The sequence below is a fragment of the Rhinatrema bivittatum genome, chromosome 3 (assembly GCF_901001135.1).
Source record: "Rhinatrema bivittatum chromosome 3, aRhiBiv1.1, whole genome shotgun sequence".
In the NCBI taxonomy this organism is placed as follows: Eukaryota; Metazoa; Chordata; class Amphibia; order Gymnophiona; family Rhinatrematidae; genus Rhinatrema; species Rhinatrema bivittatum.
Genome location: NC_042617.1, coordinates 145,729,118 through 145,756,498, shown reverse-complemented (window position 1 = coordinate 145,756,498; position 27,381 = coordinate 145,729,118). Strand labels below are relative to the sequence as shown.

At 40.8% G+C, this 27,381-nt stretch overlaps 1 protein-coding gene across 8 annotated transcripts in view; it reads left to right on the top strand.

Annotated features, from left to right (window-relative positions):
• The window catches only part of RMDN2 (regulator of microtubule dynamics 2), a 252,019-nt gene that overhangs the window by 34,589 nt on the left and 190,049 nt on the right, over positions 1–27,381 (top strand). For all 8 annotated transcript variants that reach the window (XM_029593795.1, XM_029593793.1, XM_029593796.1 and 5 more), the window contains one exon: positions 2,600–3,052. In XM_029593795.1, coding sequence (XP_029449655.1) covers positions 2,613–3,052 — 440 coding nt within the window. In that variant the 5' untranslated portion in view covers positions 2,600–2,612. The remainder of the gene's footprint in view (positions 1–2,599; positions 3,053–27,381) is intronic.

Here is a 27,381-nt window from a genome sequence, read left to right as displayed (position 1 = left end):
CTCTTCACAAGGTTCTAGGATCTGTATTTGGGTTGGAGGGAGTATGCTCCACTCTGGGAACAGCACACGTCGGTGAGGATGGCTTGCAGGCACTGCCTCCAAAGTGACTGTATGCTCTGCTTCATTCGAAGCTCAACAGCATTCTGCTGACTTTTTCTTTTTCTCCCATGGAGCTCATGCATTCCTCCTCTTCTCTGACGCATACCTTGCATGCTGCCCATGGACGTTTAAGTCTGCCTTTGGGTCCTGTGAGCCAGCAATTAGATATGGCAAATACAGTTCCACTCTCTGAGCTTGAGAATTTTCTTCCAGTTCATATGAAATTTAATGGGGTTTCTTCTCGGTTCCCTTTCACATGTTTTTAATACCAACCAAAAATGGTGGGACACATCACTATTTTGTACCCATTTAGAAAAATCCACCACGATTTGTACAACAGTCCATAAATGACCAAAACAGTCCAGACCATCTTAAAACCACACAGTCACGCAGGTGCCATTTGGGTGCTATTTTATGTATCTAGTGTGTTCCAAGGTTCCTGAATAAGCTATCTGAGTTTACAGTACATTTGGTTAAGCAGAAAAGTACGGTGGACACCAGATGGCAAAAAATAATACATTTACACTGTTCTCTGGACAAAGCTGTGCTCCATCTTGCTGTTTTCTTCTAAAAATGCACATTGCACAGTTGTGTACTCAGCTTGCCTGCTTTATTAGCCTAATTTAGCAAATAAGCTGTGAAACAGGGTTCAGTGCTTTAATAATTCAAGGTAGAGATTCCATTCAAACGCTGTCCAATATTTCCAGTAGGTTATTACTCCCTGCTTGTAGGAACTATCAGACTGCCAGCACGGAGATAACTTCAAGGTTACTTTCCCAGCCTCACTTTGCTGAGTAACAGTGACTGTAACGGTAACTGATTCTGTTCTCTGAGTCTCTTTGCCCAGTCCTCGGCTTCTTCATGCACTATTGGAGTTCTTTCTCCAACAACTCCCTCCCGCTTGATGAGATTATTGACGGAGAGTACAGTTCTCACCAGCAGCATGCCTAGGCTTCAGAAAACCTCCTTGTTCACATCAGCTTCCACATTTCTGGTTTGCAAAGAGGAATCGCTCCTTACAGGACACTTACAGATCCATTTAAAATAAAAAAAAAAAAAAAAAAAAAGGACTGAGAGTTTATCTTAACCGGCCAAATGTTGTTGTCCTAAATTAAGCTGATTTTTAGCAGATGCTAGCCAGCTAGATTTTTGACTGAAAATTGTCCTAAATCTAAGCAAGGAAAACATAACCTCCTAGCATTATGGCGCTCTGCCGAAACTTAGCCGGCTAGCTCTGTTCTCTTAAAAATGCTTTTGGAAACATCAAGCTAACCATTCACACTTGCACTGGCCCTCTTGACTTCAAGAATTGTTTAAAGAATAATCTGGGGCCAGGAGGGAAGCGTGGTGGGGGAGGGATCCCTGGCAGGCACGTCCTCTTGCCCTCAGGAAGGGATGGAGGGAGTAGGAGAGGCTCTGGGGATTATATGATGTAGAAAAATTATGGCTGGAAGGAAGGAAGGAAGTGGGGAGCTGGACCACCAAGACTTTCTGTTATATATACTTACATGCAGAATTTGGGAGGGAGGATGGGGGTCACTGGACACTTTTTTTTTTTTTTTTAATCATTTTTGAGGGAGGACAGGCAGATGGGACAGTGAGATTTAAAAAAAAATAATTTGTAATTAGTCTGGCGCAAAGGAGGAATAATGTTGGAGGGGGAGGGGTTGTCAGGTCCTTCCTCGCTCTTCAAGTTCAAAAAAGGAGTGGAAGGAAAGGAGGATGTAGGTGGCCAGATTTAGGTTTGCTCGGATTTGGCTACCCCAGGTTAGGCGCCTAGCACAGAAAACCAGCTCTTGGTGCCTAACGTCCCTTCTCTCCCAGGACCTGACTCTGTCTCTAGCAAGGCTCACATTTTAGGCCTCTAAATTTATCCAAAGTTGCTTGTCAGAAGGACCAGTTTAGGTGCCTACCTCTGAAAGTTAGACACTTTAAGCCCTGTGAAATTTGACCTGTTAGCTACTTTACTCCTGTGGTTATGATCCTCCTTGGGACCTCTGGTATCCCTACCCATGGGTCAGCAGCAGCAACTCCCCCTACTCTGTATTAACTTCTCTCATCCTCCTCTCTTCAGGCTCCTCTCCGCCTGCCCAGCTCTCTATGGATCCTTCTTCAAAACTATCCAGTTACAGGCTGGACCTCACCAAAAGGGATCTCACTTCAGGGGTATCCTTAGGGCATACCATCCCTTACTGTGCCACAGGACTATGTATGCAGCACCATTATGCAGATTAAGTGATTAGGGAGTTTCACTGATGGTTTTCAGAATAGAGTAATATACTGTTTGTAAAATTTTGAATTATTTATTTCTGTGGTAGCAAAGAATAGTTGTTCACATTTTTATAGTTTTGTACATATGACCTTCAAGACAGATATGTAATAAATAGCTACACGTTCTGTATGGTTAAACTGGGAAGCTTTTTTGGGGGGGTTGGGGGATCATGGAATGAAAGCTCATCAGTTATACTTTTTTTTTTTTTTTTTCTGTTTGTAACTTCAGACAAACCAAACAAATGTCCCAATCGGAAAATAAAGGGCTGGTACTGGGGGTCCTGGCTGGGACTGCCGGGCTAAGCTTGGCCTATGTGTGGTACAGCAAAGTCTGGAAACCTAGAACAGCCGTGCGTTTCCCCGTGAGACCGGCCGCGATCAACTGGTTGCATGCAGCAGCCGCTGACGGCCCAGGGGCCGCGACGGCATCGCAAGGACAGCAGCTGCAGATACTGCACAAGCTGGGAAGTTTGCTGGAAAGTGTGGAAGAGCTCAAAGAGGAGGTGAAATTTCTGAAAGAAGCCATCCCCAAGCTGAGGGAGCAGATTCGGAATGAGCTGCAGGGAAAGGCAGAGGCTCGCAGGATCAGCCCTCTTCACAGAGCAGCGAAGAAGAAGCGAGCAGAGGCAGCGAGAGGCCCGGCGAAGCACCCCAGCTCGGAGGAGGCAGAGAGCGAGGGAGGGTAAGTCGCCCCCAATAGCTTTCTCTCAAAACAGTTTGGTGTTTCTAACCATGTTTCATTTAGTTGACACTTGACAGCTGTATCAATAAGTAATACTTATCCATTTCAAAATGAAACCTATTAGAAATAGATGCAAAATTTTGGGGAAGCTCAGCCTTCCAGGTTGCATCAAGATCCTTTAAGAATCTGTCCCTTGTGAACTGTTCTTGATGGGATACTACTAGAGGGTCAGTGGGCACCTCGGAGATGATGACTGGGAATAAGGGGAAAGAATTGGGTCAGTCTTTCTATTTTTGTATGCAATATCTCTAGCTATGTATGCACCCATATGTATCTGATATATGCACCCATATGTATCTGATATATGCATATGAAGATCTCAGCATTTCTTGTTTTGAACTCTTACTAAGATACTTTTTTTTTGGGGGGGGGGCTTTAGTGGTTTTTAGTTTTCTGTTGTACTGTAACTTTCAGAAATAAATCTGATTACTGTACAGCTTGGAAATCAGTGGTGGCAACAGAAAAGCTTTTAAATGTAATAAGACAAAGTGGGTAAATAAACGCTGACAGTATAAATAGTGAAATAAAATCAAACATAGATATATTCACAAAAAAGGTTTTTAAAAAAAAACAAAACCCTCCAAAAACAAAATAGAGCTCTCAAAACCTGCCATGGCCATGTTTCAGTGAAATCTGCCTGCATCAGGAGTTAAAACCTAGGAAAATTAAAACTGAATATAAAGGGCTGAATTTTCAAAAGGATATACATACAAAGCGAGTGGTTTTATGTGCGTAAATGGGCTTTTGAAAATTGCCAGGGGGGGTGGTGGGAGGGGATGTGCACGTGAAAGTACACAAAGAAGGGATTCCACACATGCGTTTACATGCACTAAAAAGAGGCATTTACAGGGGCAAAGTATTTTATACATTAATTTTCTTGTTGGACCATAGGCAATTGACAGATGAAGACCCTCATTAGTAAATAGGCATTCCCAGTATCATCAAGGCAAATCGGGTCCAGGCTCAGGTTTAAAAAAAAAAAAAAAAAAGCCAAAAATGTAGTCCAAGAATCAGGGCTGGAATCTAAGGGTCCAGAAAGGCAGGTAAGCAGGAACAGGGATGGAACAAGGCAAGGATTTGGACAGGGAAGGAAAGCTGAGTACAGGAAATGGATCCATGGGGTTTGTTGCAACAGCAGAAAACATGACTGTGGGGGGGGGGGGGGGGGATTTAAATAGGGTGGCCAATCAGGACTGGCTCCAGTAAGCTGAATGTTGGGTTTAACTTAAAACATCCATCAGAGAGGGCAAGGTTACTAAGATTTCCTGCGTCCTTCACTTGGAATTGTGGCTGCCTAGTAAGTCTCCCGGCTGCTTGCTCCAGGGATCACCAGTTTGAAGACTGGCTGAGCCTGACATACACAGAATAGGCTTTCTGTATTATGTGATATTGGCATGGTTTGCATGCATTGCAAATCTCAATGCGTCATGTAAAACGTAAGTGATTAAAATCCAGTATTGGTGCAGCTGCTGAAAATAGCAAATTTTGGAGTCTGGACACGATGGTGAATCCAGATTGTGAACCGCCCTTCTGAAGGATAGCACATAACATCTTGTATCCATGTCCAGTGGTCAAGGGTTCTCCATTTGTTGAACTCAATATGATGTAAGGTGTGCTAGAGTACTTTTATTGTTCTGACATGCATGCAGTGAAAAATGTTTCTCGACCTGCCTGATGTTTGTTGCTTTCTTTTTTTAATTTGTTCCTAGGTTTTCTTTTTTTTTTGTCATTATTTATACTTTTTTTGTAATGTCTCTTTTTTTTTTTAAATTGTCCTCACCGATAACACGCTTTACTTGTTCATGCTACACTCTACAGTGTATCAGTGTCATTGTCTGCAGGTGGGCCTGAACAAATGCTCGAGTAGCATCAAACTCCTATCAAACAACCTTCCTTTCCCTTCAAAAGAAAAGACCAATAGAATTTCCAAAGGGTTGGTTGAAAAAGTAGGGACAAAAAAAAATATAGTATTCAAAACATAACAAAAACAGATCAAAGGAATTAATATATGGTAAATCTGAAAAAGAGGAGAAAGGTAGTCCAGGAATGCAAAAGCAGAAGAAAAGAAACATAAAGAGGCAAAGGAAGTGATGACAGTTTCAGGTATGTCTGTGAAAGGAAGAGCAGAGATGAGATTGCAAAACTGAGCTACAAAGGAGAAATGGGTGGAAGGGTACAAGGAAAAAATGCTAAAGAGATACTTCTGTATGGGGTTTACCGAAGAAAGGATTGGAGAAGGGCCGCAAATTGTCAGCAAGGGTGCATACGGTAGTGGGATAGATGCCATATAATTTATGAAAGAGGGTTTGGGTGAAAGTGGACAAAACCATAGGGTCAGATGAGAGACGTCGGAAGATATTAAAGGATCTCTGAGAGGTTCTGGTAGGTCTGCTGAATGACCTGTTACAATAGCAAAAGAAGCCAAAGCTCAAGGCATGGTTGACTGCTTGGCAGCTAAGTGTTATGGTTACCAAAATCCAAGGGAGCAGTACATGTTGGAGGGGAGATACCGATGTCTCCTGAGCAGGAAAGAGACAGTGGGATGATAATATCCGATGATTTCAAGGTAGCAAAACCATGCAACAAGGTGGCAGCCAGAGCTAGAGGGATGTTGGAGTGCATAGTGAGAGGCATAACTGGTAGTAAAAAGAAAGTGATTGTGCCATTGTGTAGGTCATTGGAGAAACCTTACCTGGCATATAATCATGTTCAATTCTGGAGACTATATCTCTGAAAGGATATAGATAGGTTGGAGGTACTCCAAAGAAGGGCTACCAAAATGGTGTGGGATCGGAACTAAAAACCATGAGATGACTAAATACGTATATCTTTCTGGAGAGGAGTGACAAAGGCGATATGGTAGAGACATTCAAATACCTAAAAATATTAATGCACAAGCAATAAACTTTTTTTTCTAATGTACAGGAAGGGGTCATGATATGGGACTCTGACACAGGAGTCTCAGGAACAACATCGGGGAAATATGTTTCCTTGGAAAGGCTGGTAGATGTATGCGATGCCCTCCTGGAGCAGATGGTGGAGACTAACACAATTTAAGAGGGCATGAAATAATTGCAAAAAAAAAAAAAGAGAGAGATAAATAACCTAGCAGCAGATGTAGAAAGTGCCCTATTCAAGCAATTCAGCAACCAGTGTTGAGGTGGCCAGAATTGAGTAATATGAAATGTTAGAAGTCCTAGCAGAAACACAAGTACTTACTTTGGCAGGTCTATCTGCTAGGCTACATAAGGGACTTAGGCCTGGATGCTTGGGCAACAGTCAAGCAAGTATTGTTGGTAATTTGGATTATCACAGAACCTTTTGGTTAGATATGGGAAAAGAGGGTGGGAACTACGTAGGGGATCTTATAATGTTCATTCCCCCCAAGATGATAGAGTTTAAAGGAGAAAGATGACCATATCTGCCCCAGATAAGCAGTGGTATCTTACAACTGGTCTTGCAATATGGTTGTCAGCTGCGATACATCCTTAGCAGTATGGGCAAGAATAACTGGGCAGACTGAATGGACAGTTTAGTCATTTTCTGCCATCATCTACTGTTACTATGTTCTCAAGCATCATATTCTCTCTCTATATTTCTCTTTCATTTTAATCTATCATCCCTTTGTTCTAGTCTCTCTTACCCACCTTTCTTCTTGGGTATTCATCATCTGAGTCTCATGTGCCTCTGTCTCCTTCAGCCGCTGCTTTATCTCTTTTTGAAGAGGATGAAGAGCAAAGCAAAAAAGCAGAAGAGAAATTCCTTCCCATATGGAGTGCGGTTCTCCAGCTCCTTTCCTGTTCTGCTGTCAGTCGTGCAAATCCTGGGGCATATGAAGGATTGCATCCCAAGCAGTATTGTAAGAAAAGGCTTCTATATCCTGGTTTTCCATATCTACTGCACTCTATTAAAGGACTAATCTGCTATATTTGTGAGTAGGTGTTGACATCATTGCTCCCGTAATCATGCTTTGCAGACATGACTTATTGTGATGAGGTGCTTGTGTCCTCATCACAATTCTTTCCTAGAGAGCAAAGAAAATAGCAGAAAAACTGGCCACAAAGAAATTGGGTCTTTAAGGATACATCTAGGTCATTCGTACCACAGTTAGAAACTACATTGCCCATGAGGGAGGGGAAATCTGATCACCTGACTTGGGATAGGCAGGCTGGGGGGTGGGGAGGTACTGTTACCAGGTGCATTTAATAAAACTGAGCCCGTGGAGGTAGGAGAAGAGTCCGCCACCGAAAAGAGGGCTGAAGCGCAGCCACTGGATGAGCAGGAAAGCATGGAAATTACAAAATGCTCCTTCTCAGGTGGAGGTAGAAGGCATTGAGGGCCTGGCAGCCCTGCAGTTTATATTTTTGTCTCTAAAACGTTTTATGGAGCATTAAAAAGAGAACAAATCACAATTACAATCACAAATAGAGGGCAGGCCAATATGCAAGTTACAGAAACCATATGAAGCCAAAAAGGGAGAACAAAGCCCATGACATGAAAGAAAGAAACAGGAATATGATTTGATGACAACCAAACATAACAATCTAAAAAAAGAATAAAAACAAGAAGCCAGCAAATAGTAAATATGAGAAAAATAGGGATAGCCTCCCTCCATTATAAGAGGACCCCAATAAAGGAAAAAAAAAAGGGGGGGGGGCAGGGTACTGCAAAGAAACCTCCCCCACCCTTTACCAGAGTTCAAACCCAAAAATCGCAATATTTAAAAAAAATAAATTCCAATGAGAAACAGAGTGAGCTGTAGCAAAGATAAAACAGACTTAACTTCAGAGAACTCTACAGAACATCAGAAGCATTTGCAACCACAATGGAACACCTGTGCGGTCCTCCAGGCTAGGAAAGGGGACGAGATAGCAATAAATCTCTCTAACTCACAAGTCATTTTTTCCATGCAAACATCCCACGCTTTACTCAACCAGTTCTTGAAGGAGAGGTGGATCTTTCCAACACTTGGCTAATAACACCCCATGCCACCAGTAATAAGCTTCGAGTTAATCAACATTGGCTCTTAGGGGAGGGGGTTTCGGGGATATTTTCCTAACAGAAACCCAGAAATCACACGGGGTATATCTAGAGTCCCTGTCGTAGAGATGCCACAATGCACCTCCTTCCAGTAACCCTGAATCAGAGGGCAATCCCACCACGAATGGTAAAATGTTCTTCCAGCAAAGTGGGGAATCTGAAGAATCCCACTTACTCAGTCTATAGGGAGTAAGAAAAGGGACCTGAATCGTATATGCACGAGTATTGACCAGGCTCTTGGAAACAGAACACAGATATGTATCTTTCCAAATTGCAGCCCAACCAACTGAAAAGTCTCGTGGACCCAATGCTTCCACCCTTGAATATAGAGATGCAGAGGGGCTGGAGCTTCTGATTTTCTAACTTTATACAGGTGAAATAGCAGACCTGGAAGTTTACTTTTCCCAAATAGCACCCTCTCCAAGCCCAAATGATTACGCAGAAAGAATAACTGGCTCTCTGGTGCGGTAACGAAATACTTAATCTGGAAATATTGAAAAGCAGCAATCCGTCACCTCACTACTGTACTTCATCCCAAGATACAAATTTCCCATTAACAAACAATTGGGCACATTTAAGAGGGCATATTCTTCCCAGGAGAGCCCTAAAAAGCCTTCCTCATATCTTTGTTGAACCATTGGGCAGATCTGGAGAGTAAGAGGGAGAGACATTCAACAATACACACAATTTCTGCCAAATTTTAACTACAACAGGAAGAAAAATGTGGTCCACAATTGCCTCAGACCCATCTTATGAGGACAAAAAACCTAGTGCCAGCAGAGGCAGGGGATAAGTCAAGAATGCTTCAAGACCAAGCCAATGATTAGTAGTCCCCGGCCTACACCATAGGAGCCCAGTCAAGCACATACGCTACGTATAACTGAACATTTGGAAAGCCAGTTCTGTTCCCCGCCACCCTGCAAATTAGAAGAAACTAATATTTGTAGTCTGACTGTAGCCTTCTCCTTTCCAAATGAATTTACAAATAATTTTTTTTTTTTGGGCGGGTGGTGGGAAGGACACAAGTGGAAGCCAAACTGGGAGTTGGGAGGCTAAAATAAACATCTTAATTGCCCAAATGTCTCCTAGCTAGGAGACCACCGTACCTCTCTAGTTCTGCAAGTCCACTCTAACTTCTTCCAGCAATCTACCATAATGTAATAGATATATCGACGTCAAATCATTTGAAATTATTATTTCCAAATACCTAAAACTGAGAAGCCCCCTGAAATTCTTGACAAACGAAGGCGGAGGCTCCATCTGTACAGCATGACCTAATCAAGGACTTCAGAAAAATTAACCGAAAAGCCAGAAATTTTAAACCAAAAGTTCTAAGAATGTCCATTAAGTGCCGAAGGGATTAACACACCATTTGCACATAAAGAAAAGGAATGGGATTCACGCCCCACCATAATTCCCCTAAATTCCTTATCAGCTCCAACCTGGACTGCTAATGGTTCCGGTGCCCACGGGAACATCAAAGACAATAAGGAGCACCCTTGCTGCATTCTATGACCTAAAAGAGGAGAACAACCAAACATTTACCCTCACTTGCAGCCATAGGGGCTAAATATAGCACTTTTAATCCAGCCAATAAAGATCTCCCCAAAACCAAACTCACCTAACACCTTAAACATGTAGTAGGGCCATTCAGTCCTGTCAAATGCTTTCTCTGTCTCTAATGAAAATCACCGCAGACCTGGAATCAACAACATGCAGAACATTAAGCGGACGCCACATATTATCATACCCGTAATACCCTTTGAAAAATTCTGTTTGGTCAGAATGTACCAAAGTTGGTAATGTAATGCTCAAGAAGAAAGCGTAGAACATTTGTGAAAATCTTATAATCTGTATTCAGCGAAGAGATTGGCCTATAGCTAGCACATAACGCAGGATTTTTGCCTTCCTTAGGAATCACAGAGATCGAAGTTTCGTAGAAAGATGCAGACAGCTTACTCTGTGATAGCATCTCATTAAAAACCACCATCAAAACTGAAGCAAAACTGTATCCACCATGGTTTGTAGAGTTAAACAGGAAGAACATCTGGACCTACTGCTTTAATACTTTTCAAACGTTTTATAGCCCTATCCACTTCCAACAAAGAGAAAGATGTGCTAATCAAACTCGCCACAGCTACATCTAACTTTGGCAGATTTAGTTTTTTTTAACCAGTCTAACATTATATCCTGTTTCACAGATAATTGAGAAGCATAAAACTATTTTATAAAACTCTGCAAAGTTCTGGGCCAATTGGTTAGAAACACATTTGGTCTCCTGCCATGAAAAATTTGTATTAACTCCTCTGTGAATTCTTAACCGCTTTAACTACCATAACAATAGCTTAGGAGTTTTATTTGCATGCTCATAAAATGCCATTTTGTCATATAGTTCACTGTCTGAGAACATTCCAAAGTGTTATTTTCCTCTCTCAGCCATATCACTTGCTCCAGAATGATTTGTCTGTTGTCTCCCTATTGACTTAGCTTCTCCAATAGGAACAATTGTGCTTTTAGGGTGGTAAGCTTCTCTTGTCTGTGACAGTGGAGGCCAGGGACATAATCTGCCCCTAAGGATAGCTTTAGCAGCATCCCACACGGTTAATATGTGAGTGACCTTGTTGTAATTAAACTTCAAGTATTCCTCCCAGGCCTCTTGTGATTTTTCAGTACAAAATCTGGACCAGACAAAAGATGCCTATTCATTGACCAGAGTCTGGGCAGGGAAACCTCCATAAAAACCCTCCAAGCACCAAAGTCAGCTGAGCATGATCTGATAAATAGTTGGAACCAATATCAAAAGCTTGCAGTGAGGTCAATAGATCAGAGGACATAAACCAGAAATCAATGCAAGAGTAAATTTAAAGCCCTGAAAAGAAGTACAGTCCCTTGCACCCCTATTAGCTTCAGCCCAAGCAGCATGGAGTGCGTGCACTCATTTTTAAATATTCGGGTATCATACTTATTCCCAATATTATCCTCAGACCTGTACTTTAGAGAAAGTACACAGGCCCCTCCTAAACAAATAGACCCCTGGTGTGCGATTTTAACATCTGAGAGATGGAAAAGAAGGCAGACACTCCTGAATTAGGGGTGTATAAGTTTATTAGAGTAGATGACAATTAATTTTGTTTATGACCATGGCGTATCTTCTGATTTTTACCCAATATCTGATCCTAGATAACAAAAGAACAGTTCTTTGCAACCAAAATCTCCTCCCCTTTCTTATGAAATGTAAAACTAGAGGAGACAACTTGCCCCTATCCCATTTGCAAATTTCGATGTTTAGAGGCAGAAAGGTGAGTTTCTTTAAAAAAAAAAAAAAATACAAAAATAAGCAATTAACACATCTGCCCTCCTCAAATTAGTGAGCAAGTGTTTCCTTTCAATCGTACTATTAATTCCCCCGAACATGCCAAGAGAGTAACTTCAACACCATAGTATAGAAAAACAAGCCTGCTGAAACACAGACCTGAGAAATGGAAAGAGAAGCCTTAGAAACTCCTACACAAAATACTATGTACATCCCACCAGAATAAAAAAAAAATAGTACACATTCATGTTGGTCAAACAATAATATCAAACCCATCCCACCTCACCCCCCCCCCCCCCCCCCATCCAAGGATTTTATCTTTGATTTAAATTTAGAAACAGCCATGGTAAAATCCATGTGCAGCATTTTTATTTGTGAACACCAGGAATTCTTTATTCTGCACAAAACATCATAAAAAGCCCAACTCAGGCCAAGTTTCGCTCATTTGAGCTGCTTAAGGGGCTATCAGAAGAAAACAGATATAATCTCATATAAAAACATATAAATGCAAACATATACACCATACATACAAAATAAAATCATATGAAATAATATGAAATCAAAAATATTCAAAAACATAATAAACGAAAATTGTGACAATACTCAGTGACAAAAAACTGGAAACATGTTAAAGATGGTCTAATCTAATAAATTAAATAAAATAACAAAATGTGACATCCTTCCTTGTAAGAAGACCTAATATCTGTGTGTGTAATTATATTTATATATATATATATATATATATATATATATATATAATTTAAATGAATTGGTGCAGTCTATTAGTTTGTTAAAGATTATTTTTAATAAAAAAGTTTTTATCTATTGATTTTTTGAATGTCTAAATACCTATTACATTTGATGCCGGTGGTTGTCTCCATACAGCAGTTCAGCTTCTTTGACCAAAGCAAAAATAGTTTTAAGGAAATTAAACTATCCCCTTCAAGATCAATGATAAAAGAAATTAAAACCAATTAAGAACCTTTTTTTTTTTTAAAACAATGTTACACATCGACATCTGGCTAGAACTCGCTGAGGTAGATCTTAAAGTACGCTCGCGCGTACTTTTGTTCGTGCAACCGGCGCAAACAAAAGTACGCCGGGGTCGGTGCGTGCAAGGCTGTGCAAAATCGGCAGCCTGCGCGCGCCGAGCCGCGTAGCCTGCCTCCGTTCCCTCCGAGGCCGCTCTGAAATTGGAGCGGCCTCGGAGGGAACTTTCCTTCTGCATCCCCCCACCCCCCAGCCCTACCTAAATCCCCCCCCTACCTTTGTTGTGCAAGTTACGCCTGCTTGAGGCAGGCGTAACTTGCACGCGCCGCCTTGGCATCCCCCGGCAGCACAGGCCACAGTGCCAGGGGAATCGGGACTGCTACCTGACCACAGACTTGCCCCCTCCCACCCTTTTTACGAAGCCCCGGGACTTATGCGCGTCCTGGGGCTTTGCGCGTGCCGGCAGCCTATGCAAAATAGGTGCGCCGGTGCAGGGCTTTTAAAATCTACCCCTCAGTGTATGTTGCCAGAAATAAATTATGCCAGAGATCAACCCAGATTATACTAGCCGACTCATGAACTATCAGCCTTTTAAATAATTACATCTTAAAAACGTATAGCCTAATTTTAAGGATATATCTTAAGAAGCAACATATTACCAAATAGTTTGATTGTATGTGTGTGCTGAATTTTATATGTGTGTGTGTGTGTGTGTGTGTATGTATGTGTGTATGTGTGTGTGTGTGTATATATATATATATATATATATATATATATAATATGTTATTTTATTGGTGCCATTTTTTATTTTCTTTTTTATTCATATTTTTATAATCGATTCAGGAAAACTACCACCATGCATTATAAAAATATGAATAAAAAAGTGAAATAAAAAATGGCACCAATAAAATAACTGATATATATATACATATATAAAACTCAGCACACACATACAATCAATAAACTATTCTAGAACGATAGTGACACTAACATAAATAATGTTATATTGCTTAAGGATGAGAAAATAAAATTCCTTGTGTTTTTAAACAGGACATCTACAGTTGCTTAGCAAAACCATTGCACACATAAGTTCTTTAATATTTTAGCTTATAAAAGTGGGTCAGAAATTCCTGTGATTTTAAACAATTTTTAAAACATTTATACACTCATGTATCAAAGGTTGTTCCATAAATTGAAAAAACAGTGTGACCATATGTCTTAAAAATGTGATAAAGATAAATAAATATAAAACTCAAAAAAATAATATCCAAACCATATCATCAGCTGAATAACTAAAAAAAATAAAGAATCATAAGAAAACAGAAAAATCTATCTCATTATTAAGACCATTTGGTGACATTGTATTAAAATCAAAGATAAATTTTTGTTCTATTCTCAAAAGGTTCTGATCAAAATTTCTACCTCTCCAATTTTTATTCAGTTTTTTAATAGTGCAAAACCTATATTCATCAAAATTGTCCTGCTTCAATGCTGTGTGCTACTAATGGTTTACCATCCACCTTTCTATTCACTGCACTCTTTTGCTCAATTATTCGTTTGTGCAATGGTCTTGCCCACGTACATCCTTTTTTTAAAAATAAACTGTTTTTTACTTCAGCGCGAAGTTGGCATTTAAATCGCTGTCAGCCGATAGTACTGCTTTGGTAATGTGTTGCTTCTTAAGATATATCCTTAAAATTAGGCTAGATGTTTTTAAGACATAATTATTTAAAAGGTTGTCAGTTTGTGTCAGCTAGTATAATCTGGGTTGATCTCTGGCATGGTTTATTTCTGGCAACATACAATGAGAGTTCTAGCCAGACGTCGATGTGTAACATTGTTTCAAAAAAATGGTTCTTAATTGGTTTTAATTTCTTTTATCATTGATCTTGAGGGGGATAGTTTAATTTCCTTAAAACTATTTTTCTTTTGGTCAATTTACTTTGTATACATTTTTAGCACACTCAGGGCCTCATTTTCCACCCGGATCGCACGCGATACCAAAATGAGGGCGGTGTCGGCCCCGGAAGAGGAGGAGTCGGGGCGTCACCGGGGCCGATGCCGCGGACGACGAAAAGGTAAGGCCCTTTTCGCGTCCGAGTTCGCGCCCAATAGCTACACCTTCTATGGTGGCACTATTGGGTGCGAAACCAGCAGCGATCACACCGCGATGGTGCGATCGCTGCCGGCTAGCACAGGCCCACCCCCCGTTTCGGCCCCCCACCCCTCATTCCCTAAAGTATTGCAGGCCTGCAATACTTTAGAAAATGAGGCCCCCATAGAAGCTGAACTGCTGTATGGAGACAACCACCTGCATCAAATGTAATAGGTATTTACACATTCAAAAAATCAATAGATAAAGATTATTTTTAATAAAAAAAAAAAAAAGTTTTTTTTAACAAACTAATAAACTGCACCAATTCATTTAGATATAGGCATATATATAATTACACACACAGATATAAGGTCTTCTTATCAGGAAGGATGTCACATTTTGTTATTTTATTTATTTTATTAGATTAGACCATTTTTAACATGTTTCCAGTTTTTTGTCACTGAGTATTGTCACAATTTTCATTTGTTATGTTTTTGAATATTTTTATTTGATTTCATATGATTTTATTTTGTATGTATGGTGTATATGTTTTTATTTGTATTTATATGTGTTTATATGAGATTATATCTGTTTTGTTCTGATGGCCCCTGAAGCAGCTCAAAAGAGCGAAACTTGGCCTGAGTCGGGCTTTTTATGATGATTTGTGCAGAATAAAGAATTCCTGGTGTTAATTGATCCTCTTGTTTTGGTCGCTACTGCAGTATTGGATCAGTTTCCGGTTTGTTATTTTGCATCTTATCATCTTGTCATCTTTGTAAGTGGCTGGATACTGGGGCCAAGCCACTTGGCCCCAGTATCCAGGTCATAGGCATATCTGCCATGCTGCAATAGGGAGGATGTCTACTTAATTTCGCCAATGCTTCAGAATAACTAGGCGACTCTTTTGCCTTGGAAAGGCTTTTTATGGGGATGAACCCAAGATAGAGAGATGAAATGGATTTTAACTCCAGGAACTTGTCCAAACCTTTTTTTTTTTTAAACGCAGCTACACTAAGGGGTAGATTTTAAAAGCCCTGCGCGCCAAGGCGCGTAAGTCCTGGGGCTTTGCTTGGGGGCATGTCGAGGGTGTGTCGGGCGCGGCACAATGTTCGGGGGCGTTCCGGGGACGGGGGCGTGGTGCCGGCCTGGGGGCGTTCCAGGGGCGTGGCTGAGGCCTCCGAACCAGGCCCTGGGCTGGGGAATGGCGCTCCAGGTAGCACACACAAATATAGGTTTAAAAATCTGGCCCAAAGTGTTAAGGATGACAACTGTAGATATTGTGTCCAAGCATCACAAAAGGTAAAAGCTAATTAGAATAAGGGAGGAATTAGGATTTTCAGAATGTATTATCCCAAAGTATGCATATTTAAAACAGAATAGTGAATGGTTTTCGCATCCCATTTCTGAAGATTCCCTGAAATAGTTACTACTTGAACAAACATTTATTTATTTCTATTCACTTATAATTTATAGACCGCCCAACTGAAATTCTAGGTGATTTACAATTTTACATTCACAATTGAAATGACAAAATACAATAAACCAATATAACAAAACAAGTATCCATTACAGTTTTTTCCTGCAATCATACCTGCTAAGCATAAAAAAAAACCTATCCTATTTTATACTCGATAGCTGGAAAATTTAAACTGATAGAAACACAAATGGTCAGTACAGGGCAGGAATCTATTCAAATGCTGATTTAGTATAATTCTGTTTTCAAAATTACTAAAGCCAGACTGGCAGGCTCAGTGCCATTGATCAATTGAATATTTAGAGCCCCACGTTCAAATCTAACCTCTGTATAGCATTTATATGCATAAGTGGGGATATGGAAATCAGAGTTTTTTATTTTATAAACTACATGACAGGAGCTCCACAGTTTAGAAATTAGCTTGTGTATCTGCTCCAAAACTACACCCATATGGTTCAGTACACGTGGATATTTCCAATGCAAGAAAATGCATACTTTTCTCTATGCATTTTATAAACATATGTGCATATATTGGGGCAGATTTTCAAAGGGGTACGCGCGTAAGAAACATGCATACCCCCCAAAAACCTGCCCCAAGCTCCCCCCTGTGCACGCCGAACCTATGTTGAATAGGCTTGGCGGCGCGCGCAAGCCCCAGGATGCGCGTAAGTCCCGGGGCTTTCCTGGGGGGCGTGTCGGGGGGCGTGTCGCGGCGGCATGTCATCCGGGGGTGGGGCCACGGGTGTGGTTCCAGCCCGGGGCATTTCAGGGGCGTGGCTGAGGCCTCCGAAACTGCTCCCAGGCTGGGGAATCACGCGCCGGCGGCCGGCCAGCGTGCACGAGTTACGCCTGCCTTGGGCAGGCGTAACATTTTGAATAAAGGAAAGGGTGGGTTAGGGAGGGTAAGGTGGGGGGAGCTGGAGGGAACGGGCAGCGTGCGCAGGGCTCGACGCGTGCAAGGTACACAAATGCTCACCCCCTTGCGCGTGCCGAACCCGGATTTTAAAAGATACGCGCATATCTATTAAAATCCGGCGTACTCTTGTTTGTGCCGGGTGTGCGTTTTTTGAAATCTGCCCCATTATGTGCATGAAATAATAGTGACACTGTGAGCAAATACCCAGAATCACATGCAGAGGTAGGTAGTTTATAAAGTATGTACGCATACAGTTTTGAAAATACCTGCATGTGTCCATGGAATCGCCAGTTCACCCAGTCCTTCTCCAGATCACCTAGTCCTCCCCCCCCCCCCCCCCCCCAAAAGCTTCAGCAAAACAAGTCCAACCTTGAACACATTTAGACACCCTCACCCCCCCGGTAAAATGTTCACATGAAACCGAAAAGACGCACATGCTCTTGACATTTATACAGTAGCACATATGTGTGGCGCACCTTTGCAAATCCACCTTCTAGGGAGAGACGGGAAGCTTCAAAACAGGCATTCCCTTTCCCGGACCCAGGATCTCAAGTGGATGTAATTTGAGAAACTGTGAGGTCCATATTCAGTAGGGCCTGTGTGTGGCAAAGCTATCCTAGTAACTTTAGCCAAATATTTAGTGGGACAGATCTTCTGCCAAAGTTATCCATGTAAGTTTGCCCATATAACTTTCAACTTAAAAACAGCCATAATCAACCCACAGTCAGATATTTTTTAAATTAAAAAAAACAAAAAAAAACCCCAACTCTTCCAGCCCAGTTGGATTGATTTCCCTCCTACCCTCACCCCTACCATCCAAAATACTTGTCAGGATGTACCGCCAGGAGTGATAAGAACGTCTCATGCACCAATCACCTTTATGGGGGAGAAAGGGGAGTTCCCGGCGTTAGACCTGTGATTTTGATACGGGGGGGGAGCCTCGGACCACTATGGCCATGCATTTTTTTCCATTTTTATTTGGGGGGGGGAGGCTTGGAAGGAATTAGGCCCTATGCTCTGACATTTGTTTTTTAAAGAATTTTCAGGGGGAGGGAATTGGGATTGACCTATTGGTTTGGAAGGTTCTTTTTTGGTGGTTGTTTGTTTTTAGTTACCCAGATGTATTCTGAACATAGCCAGGTAGGTTTAAAGTTATCTGGGTACCCAATATCTGGATAATGTTAGAGCAGCTCTTGGGCATGACCTGGCTTATCGATTATAGCTTAGCACACACCCCATCTCCCCTGCGCGCCCCCCCCCCCCCCCCCCGAATGCCCCTGATTTATCCGGCTAAACTTTGCCTGGGTAACATTTAGCCAGTTAGAGGAGTGGGATATGTAAATTTCAGGCTTTGTGCTGGTTTGCCTACTTACCTGGAAAACCCTTTTAAATATGGACTTCTGTATTGCTAATAGCAAACTTTCCAATTTAGTGGACAGCCCAGGATGCGTGATAATGTGTTGATATTTTGGATTATGTAAAACCTGTGGGGTAGATCTTATAAAGTTGTTTGCGTGCTACCCGGCACGCATACATGGGACGTGCGATTTTATAACATGTACAGGCAGCTGCGCGCATGTTATAAAATCAGGGGTCGGCACGCGCAAGGGGGTGCAGAATTGTGCAACTTGCACGCGCGCCAGCACCCTGCTGGCACGTGATACTCCCAGCACAGCGGCAGAGGGCCTCTAGCCCAGGCCCCCCCCCCCCCCCCCCGCCCACTCCCTGATGCCCTGGGACATACACATGTCCCGGGAATTTATGGGCGTGACCGGGCCTTTTAAAATAGGCCTGTCACGCGTGTAACCTTTTTAAAATCCGGGCCTGTGTCTCAATTTTATCAGTGCTTTTGTTCCCTGAAGAAATCTTTTGTATTGGGCGTTGTTGGAGGGGAAAATATTGTGCATGAGCTGGAGAGAAAGACATGGAGATTATGGCATGACAAATCATTATGAATCTCTTTATCAGCTTCTTTTAGCACAATCTTTATATTTTATAGGCCACAGGGCTGCTTGGATCCCAGTTAAACTGGCAAATATTTATGGTAATTCAGACAGTTTTATGTTGGTTTTGTAACAGTCTCATATTTTATTATTCCTGTTTATAGCAAAGCTGTGAAAGAGGTTAGGAAAGGATTGCTTCAATCTTTCACATTCAAGACCAGATATAATTGGAAGTCATTAAGTTTGAATCAAGACCTGACAGCTCATAAAAGGGAAACTGTGATATTTCATTTCATTTTTATTTTTGTTCATTTATGAACAGCTGCTATAAATCATAAAATCCAAACAAAACATAACCATACGGGTGACATATCAGTATTAATGTTATTGCAGTATCTAGGACCATTCAGGTGATTTTAAATAATTGGAAAGATAATGCCATTGACTTTAATGTGTGGAGGATCATAGTGTGCCTCGCGCATAGATATGAAGCAACAGCTTTTCAGAAGATATCAAATACGTTTTTAAATCCCACCTAGTATGGGCCATGGTTAGAAAGTATATAACTCAGTAGGTGTACACTGTTAGTTTTCTCCTGTAATGACAAGTACTGTACTAATTCTATCCGTGGTCTTATTGTCATGTGCTGGTGACACACTAATTCTTCTGTGTTTAATAAAAAAAAAAATGTAATAATTTAAGCTAAAAAATATAGTAGTGAAACCATGTGCTTATTCAAGTGTGGTTTTAACTATAGACACTCCATGCATTTTATCCCAGTACAGTACTGCTAGGGTAATAATCTGGCTACCTCTTGTCTACTCCCCTGGCCTGCTTGTCACTAGGTCATGTCTCTATCCTTCTCTTTTTTTTCAATCTAAGAATCCTCTGTGCTTTATCCCAAAACTTTTTTTTTTAAGTCCCTTATTGATATAGCTTTTACCACCTGTTCCAGGAGAGCATTCCAGACATCCTCTAGTAATAATTCTTTTTGTTCGCCTGGTGCGCGAACAAAAGTATGCGATCGCGCAAGTATTTAAAATCTGCCCCATATTCTTTAGTCTGGATGGGTATTTTCTCTTTCTTTATTGAACTTCCAGTGTGTAAATATATAACAGTTTTACAAAATTTGTTTAGAAAAGCCTGCACAGTCTTGTATAATTTTTCACATTATGCAGTCTAAAAGAAAACTTTAAAGTGTTTGAATATCATTTGTGACATTTTCTTTGGTTCAGCGTTGTAAAGAGGAAACAGTTTGGCATTGCCAAGATATTGTCAATAAAGTCTCCTAATATCTCATATATAGATTTGCCACAATACAATGTTTTCTAGATACGCATACATGATAAACTTTTTTTTGATCTCTCATACATTTTAGGGCTTATTTGTCATGCATCAGTGGCTAAAGACAATTTTTCTCTTTTTCTTCATTTAGCTCATCACTGGTCCAAAACATTTTTTTATATATATGCAAATAATACCCTGAGCCTACAGACATTTATCTTTAGCTGGATCAAAACCCTGGTTAAGGAAACTGCTGTGAAAGGCCACTTGAGGCCTAAGATTACTTTACAGAACTACAGAGTCCTCTAGCTGAGAATGGGGAAATAGTTTACTGTTAAACAGTTTCAACACTATTCCACAAATGTGGTCTGTATGGGAGGGCAGCAAAAAAAAAAGAAAAGCCGTACAATGTGCCACATACCAGTAGTGTTTGCAGAGAGTTAGGGGATGCTGTCTACATGTGGCAGAAAGTGTTGTGGTCTAATGACACCAAATGGGAACTTTTTGATCTTAGCGCGAAGTGACATGTGTGGCATAACACAGAAATACAAGACATTCCCCTACTAACATCGTTCCTACAGCAAAGCATGGTGCTAGCAGGATTGATTTACTTTTCAGCCCAATCTAGTCCCTTTCCTGAATCCAACAGAAATTATTTTGCAAGAATTTAAAACTGCAGTTCACGCCACAGATGGTTCCCAACTGAACTGAAAGGACTTGAGTTTTTCTGCCAAGAAAAATGGAAGAATCTGTATCCTCCCAATGTGCAAAGTTGGTAGACATTTCTCCAAAATGACACTTGGCAGTTATAATTGCAAAAGGGGGTTTCCACCTTCCACCAGTATTGAGACCAGGGTTGTGAAGACTATTGCAAGGCACTGTATATCAGTAACTTGTGCCTGCTAACAGATAACATCTAAATTACCACAGCAGACAGTATAATTCTTTAAAAATCATTAATCATTTTTAATGAACATATGAAGAGAGTAACTGTTCTTCCATGAACAAACTTTTATTGTGTCTCTCAGATGGAATATGCAAAAAAAAATTTAAAGTACTTGAAGAAAAGGATCGACTGAAAACAGGCCATTTGAAATGTTAATCTCCCACTGAAATAGAAAATAAGTCTCAGCTATTCCTGCAGCAGATAAATCTTGTTAGAAACTGGCCAATTCTCAATAAAAATATTTTACCCCATTACTTTTGTTTATCCCTTGAGCCAGCAGTCACCAGATTTTATGTTAATAGAAAGCAGCAAATAATCTACACTTGATACACAAGGAAACAGTAAACTGTGGAGTTATAGACAATTGCAACAGGCAATAAGCTACCTTCTGTGTAGTAACAGATGGTGTTGGAAGACAAGCAGTAATCGCTACCTAGCAAGACATTAAGCACTAAAGAGGAAACAGAAGCAGCTCAAATTATTTGTCTAGACTGCCCGGGATATAATGGAGCCAGTTTTACTTCTCCTTTCATCCACTTCTTGGCACCAACATGATCATCACTGGAAGTGCAGTGAGGCAAATATGCTGATATACCTGAATCTATGAATAGCACCTACAGTGCCTTGCAAAAGTTTTCACATCGTTTTACATTATTCTCATTCTTAAAAAAAAATAAAAAGTACATATCGGAATGCATTTTTTGTAGGAGTTTTGTTTTACATACTCTACTTTATTGTGAGAAAATTATAAAACATTCCAAAAAATATAAGAATTAGAAAACAATGGGCAAAAACTGCACCATCCCACTGTGTAACATTGGTAGACATTTATCCTAGGCAACTCGTGACTTTCTTACTGCAAAAGGGGCTTCCAGTAAGCATCCTGCTGCTTTAAGTAAAAGCCCACAGTATTCATCAGCTTTATAGGGCCAGCACCCATTGATTCCTGTGGTGTGGACTAATGACATCAGCACTGCTCCAATATTAAAGGAAGCTCAGTCTTCTTGACAGGTGCCTGAGCAACAGTTCCAGTTCCTGACTACCATTTGAGACCAGGTCTGGCTCCTAACTCTGTTTCCATCTGCTGCTTGCCCTGCTCCTCGCCGGTTTCTTGCTTCTGACCAGACTCTGCCTTCCTTGACCCTGTTTGCCTGCCTATGCATGTCTCTGCCTTACGTTTGGCTGTCCCAAGATCCATCCTCCCAAGCCCATGACAGAAGACTTATATAATCTTGGTTTTTCAGGGTGGTTTTTTTTTTTGTTCTTAATCATGTTTGTAATATATCTATAATTATTTCACAATTAAAATGTACAATATGTTGTATAGAGGAATGTGAAACTCCTATTTTAAATCATTTTAGTTGTATATTTTTTAGATAGAATATGAGAAATTTTCAAAGATGTGTGAAAACTTTTGCAAGGTATAGCAACACACTATGGGGTAGATTTTCAAAGGTACATGCTACCTGGTGCGCACACATGGACAAGCGCAAGGGGGGTGCCGATGCCCGCGGCCTTCCCCCCCATTCCCTCCCCCACGACCTCTCTTACCTTTTGTGCCTGCCGGCATGCAATCCTCCAGCACAGCAGCAAATGGCCGCTGTGCTGGAGGTCTCTGGCCTGCCTCTGCCCCAGACTGCCCCTTTTTTTTAAAGCCCCGGAACTTAGACACGTCCCGGGGCTTTACGTGCATCACTGGGCCTTTATAAAATAGGCCCGGCATGCGTAACCCCCTCTATGCACGTAAATCTTTTAAAATCTGGCCCTATGGCTAGGAGCTGGGATGTATCCTTAAAAATGAGCATAAAAAATGGACAGAATGAATGGGGCTCATTTTGCCTTTTTCTGTAGTCATCTGTAGTGTTATTAAATAAAAGCGAAAAATGCCTCAAATGCTCAGAATATGGAATAAGTATGCAAAGCAAGAGGAAAAATAAAAATGTACTTGAATTATAGGTTGCATCCACAAACAACCAATTTCCCTAACTTGAAAGTGTATTTCTGCTCATTCCTGCTTGCTTTAAGTACACATTTTTCTTTAGACATGATCAAAAAATTCAGTGCACGAGAAAGTAATAGTTGACTTTGACGCATAGTTCAGCTTTATCAAGTTCTGGTCACGTTCTGTTCCTCTCATCTGTCCAAAGATTTTCCATTAGTGAAAACACGCTCTACATGAGCATTGCTCATTGGTATTGCTAGGACATGTTCCACTATATTTTTAAGATTTGATGCTTGACAGTTTTTTAGAAATACAACCCAACATGTCAACCATAAGAACATAAGAAAATGCCATACTGGGTCAGACCAAGGGTCCATCAAGCCCAGCATCCTGTTTCCAACAGTGGCCAATCCAGGCCATATGAACCTGGCAAGTACCCAAAAACTAAGTCTATTCCATGTTACCATTGCTAATGGCAGTGACTATTCTCTAAGTGAACTTAATAGCAGGTAATGGACTTCTCCTCCAAGAACTTATCCAATCCTTTTTTAAACACAGCTATACTAACTGCACTGACCACATCCTCTGGCAACAAGTTCCAGAGTTTCTTTGAGTTCTGAGACTGTGGCCTTCAAAATGCAGTACTCCTTGTGTAATTCATCTCCATTCACCTGTATTTTGAAGGCGCCAACAAGATCAATGAGAGCATTAAAGGTGAGTACATTATCTAAATTTAAAATGCTAACCTTCTTTAAAGGGGTTATGTTAAATGGAAACCAGTTATTCAAGCAGTCAAGACCCCGCTGATATACATTCAGTGCTTCTTTCTTGAACACTTTCTTCACTGTCACACAGCTTGGAGAGATTAGTGTTCACTGAATATCCAAAAAACTGATCATAGATTCTCATGATCACCTCATTGCGGACACTATTCACAATGTCATATAGCTGGGTGATATGAGTTGTTTTTGCTTCAAGTTGTTTTATTGCTGATGTAAATGCATGCATAAAACTGCACACAATGAATGTAACATTCAGGAAGGAAAAGTTCTTCATTATCTAGTAAACCATCTTCTTGATCTTTCACAAAACTCCAGATTAATTTGTGAGTTTCTCCTTTACCTTCTGCAATGAAATAAGTTTGCACTGCTTTCCAAGAACTAATCTGTCTAGTAATTGCTGGCTCAAGGGATAACCATCGAGTGGGAACATGTTGCAGTAGTGCAGCAAATTCTTCACCAACAAAGAAACAGATTTATAGCTCCTCTAAATTCTTTGAAGAAGAGAATTCATTATATACCTTTATAACAAGGCCTTCTACATCATAGGTTAACTGTTTACATGAATGTTTTGCTGCATTGTGAAGAATGTGGCAATTGCAGTTTGCTTTAATCATATACAGTTGTTCAGCTTTTAAATTAACGAACACAGAGTGATGTTTCCCATTATCAGCTCCATAGCTCACCAGGTTTTCTGACTTGAGGCAGTTGTCTTCAAGTACTTTCAAAAGTTTTTCTCCAATTCCATCTGAAGTTTCATCATAGTCTTCATAAAAGTCAATTAGACGATCTGTTACACCATTTTCCATAGGAAAAAACCGCACGGATACTGGGAACATTTTTTAAATTGCCCTTGTTAGAAGCATCAGTTGAAACTGAGAATGGCTTGTCTTCTAGCTCTTTCAGAACTAATTTCAGTGAATGTGGACCTAGAACACTTTCAACTAATGACTCACGTTTGGTATGGCCACAGTTAATTTTTGTACTTATTTTAGAATCTGCAAAAATCCTAGTAACTGGTTTGTTGCCACAAGCCTGAACAGTGGTGTTGATGCTGAACACCATGATAAGTCATGGCTAGTTCAGCAGCACTGACCTAGTCTTGTTCTGGAGTGCTAGTATTTGAAAAAAAGTGGTGCAGTGTGTCAGAAAGCTTCTGACTGAATACTTTCTTTTGTTTCTCTCCAGTTTCATGCTTCCTTACTGCAGTAACTCCAACAGTTTTTATAGTAAATGAACAGTTGAAAGATTTGCATCTGACCATTGAGACTCTATGATCTCTGGAAATCCACATTTTAAACTCAGGGTTGTTTAATCAAATTTCTCAGAAAATACATGCTCTTCTTTTTTTTTTTTTCTTTGGAGGTGTATGAGGTGTGGATTCCACTTCTATGATTTTAATCGGATTTTGTTAATGAGAAGCAGCAATGCGACTACACCAAGCGCAGCTAGAGGAAAGCTGAGTTCTTCTAAGCAAGTAGCAAGGCAACAAGTTACCTACTTTTCAGTAAGAGACTATTAGTGGTCAACCAAATAAAATTGCTATCAATGGCCACAAAGACAATCGTATTTTGAAAGACTAAATTCTATAGCATGGACGGTAAATAGAAGCAGATCACATTGAATGTCCTGGCTTCCTGAGATCTAAAGAAGCCATTTTACTAGTCTGCAGTTGGCACTAGCATGATGATCACGTTGAGAGTATGCTGATATTCCTAAAAGAATGAAGAACACATGACCATCAAAACAATTCTTTCCACACCTTCGAATTCATAACTACAAACAATTTTCATTTGATGCTAACTCATAGACAGAAATCTCGCACTCTAATCTTGGCTTGTATGCAGATTCCACCCCTGGCTCTGTCCCCGGCCCCAGCCCCATCCAGCAACACAGATTTTCTTACAACTCAGTATGAAATGTGATTGAAAAAATAAATTACCCTTTATAATTGGTCACACAAACTAGGTTTTTTGATGACAGACAACATGATAGGGGTGTCAAGTGGAATTCTTGAAGGAGCTGGCCAACCCTGCAAAACTCCGGATACAGTAAAGAAGTGCGAGCCCGGTGGGGGAAGTGACGTCACCCAAGCAAGATGACCGCCTGAAGCGTGTGCTCTGCATGGCTTAATGGAATAAAGCAGATTTTTGGGAGATTGGGTACCTCTCTGTTGGTATAGAGGCTGTCCTCGGGTGCAGCTGGTTATGGCTAACTGTCGACACACGGTGGACCTTCAAGAATTTTCCTATTCCAGGACAGCGGCGCTGAAAGGCAACCCGCAAGAGAAGGGCTTAGCTTTGGCGCAAGAGCGGCTTAATATGGACCCCGACCCTGAGGCTTTGAATAGCACAACAGGCCCCACCAAGGCCGACTTTATGACATGGTTTCAGGACATTAAAAATGATATTGCAGCCCTCAAGAAAGATATCACCTTAACACTCAATGAACTCCGTAGAGATGTTGATGATATAGGACAACAAATATTTATTTATTTATTAAGTTTTATATACCGTCACTAAGACAAGCCATCGTAACGGTTCACAACATAGTAAAAAAGGAACTGTCTCTGATATGAAGACAATTACAAACACAGCATTCTCATAAAATGAAAACAATTGGAAATGATAATAAGAGGAAATATAAAAAGTGTGGCCTAAAAATTCATAAAAAATACATACCATGATAACAACAATAATAACATTCAAGAGATTATAGTGTTATAAAATAATAATGACTACAATAAAACATGGAAATCAGGGCTAATAATAATAGCAGAAGTGGAGCAAACGGTAGAAGACCACGCAGAGATGCTAGCTCAAAGAGCATCAATCTTCTTTATCCAAGAAACACACAGGTTAAAGATGAACAGTTACTAAAACATGCCTGCTTCCCCCAAATTTTCTTGGCGTCCAACAGGCTTCATAAGAAAAAAGGGGGTGTGGGGATCCTCATCTCCAGAGATTAAAATTTGAGGTATTAGAGTGTAAAAAAGATAGGGAGGGAAGATATATTGCACTCCGAGCTAAGACTGATTTGAAGGAAGTAACTTTGATAAATGTGTATGCCCTTAACGTAGCCCAGGGTGCATTCTATGGAAAACTGGAGCAAGAATTATCCGATTTCCTCCAAGGGGCAGTCTTGCTGGGGGGAGACTTCAATCTCACACTTAACATTCATATGAACACAATACTCCCACCCCCAGAGACGGCCTGAAGACCTATAGATTGTGCCTCAAACATCTATTAGACTTCTGGGGATTGCAGGATTTGTGGTGGGGCCTACATCCGCAGGGCAAGACTGCACAACTCCTATTCCATAATAGACTTGCTCTTAGGCGATAAACACCGGATTCAAGGGGATTTTGAGCTGGAGATTGGGCAAATAACTTGATCCGACCATGCCCCGGTGCACGGTCGATTCCAAATTTTATCAGAGGAGGGGGGGCTTGAAATATTGAGACTGACTGACTCCTTTCTTATGGAAAAGGATTTTGTGAAACGCTTCACCTGCATAGGAAAGAATACTTTCAGATTAATGATAATGG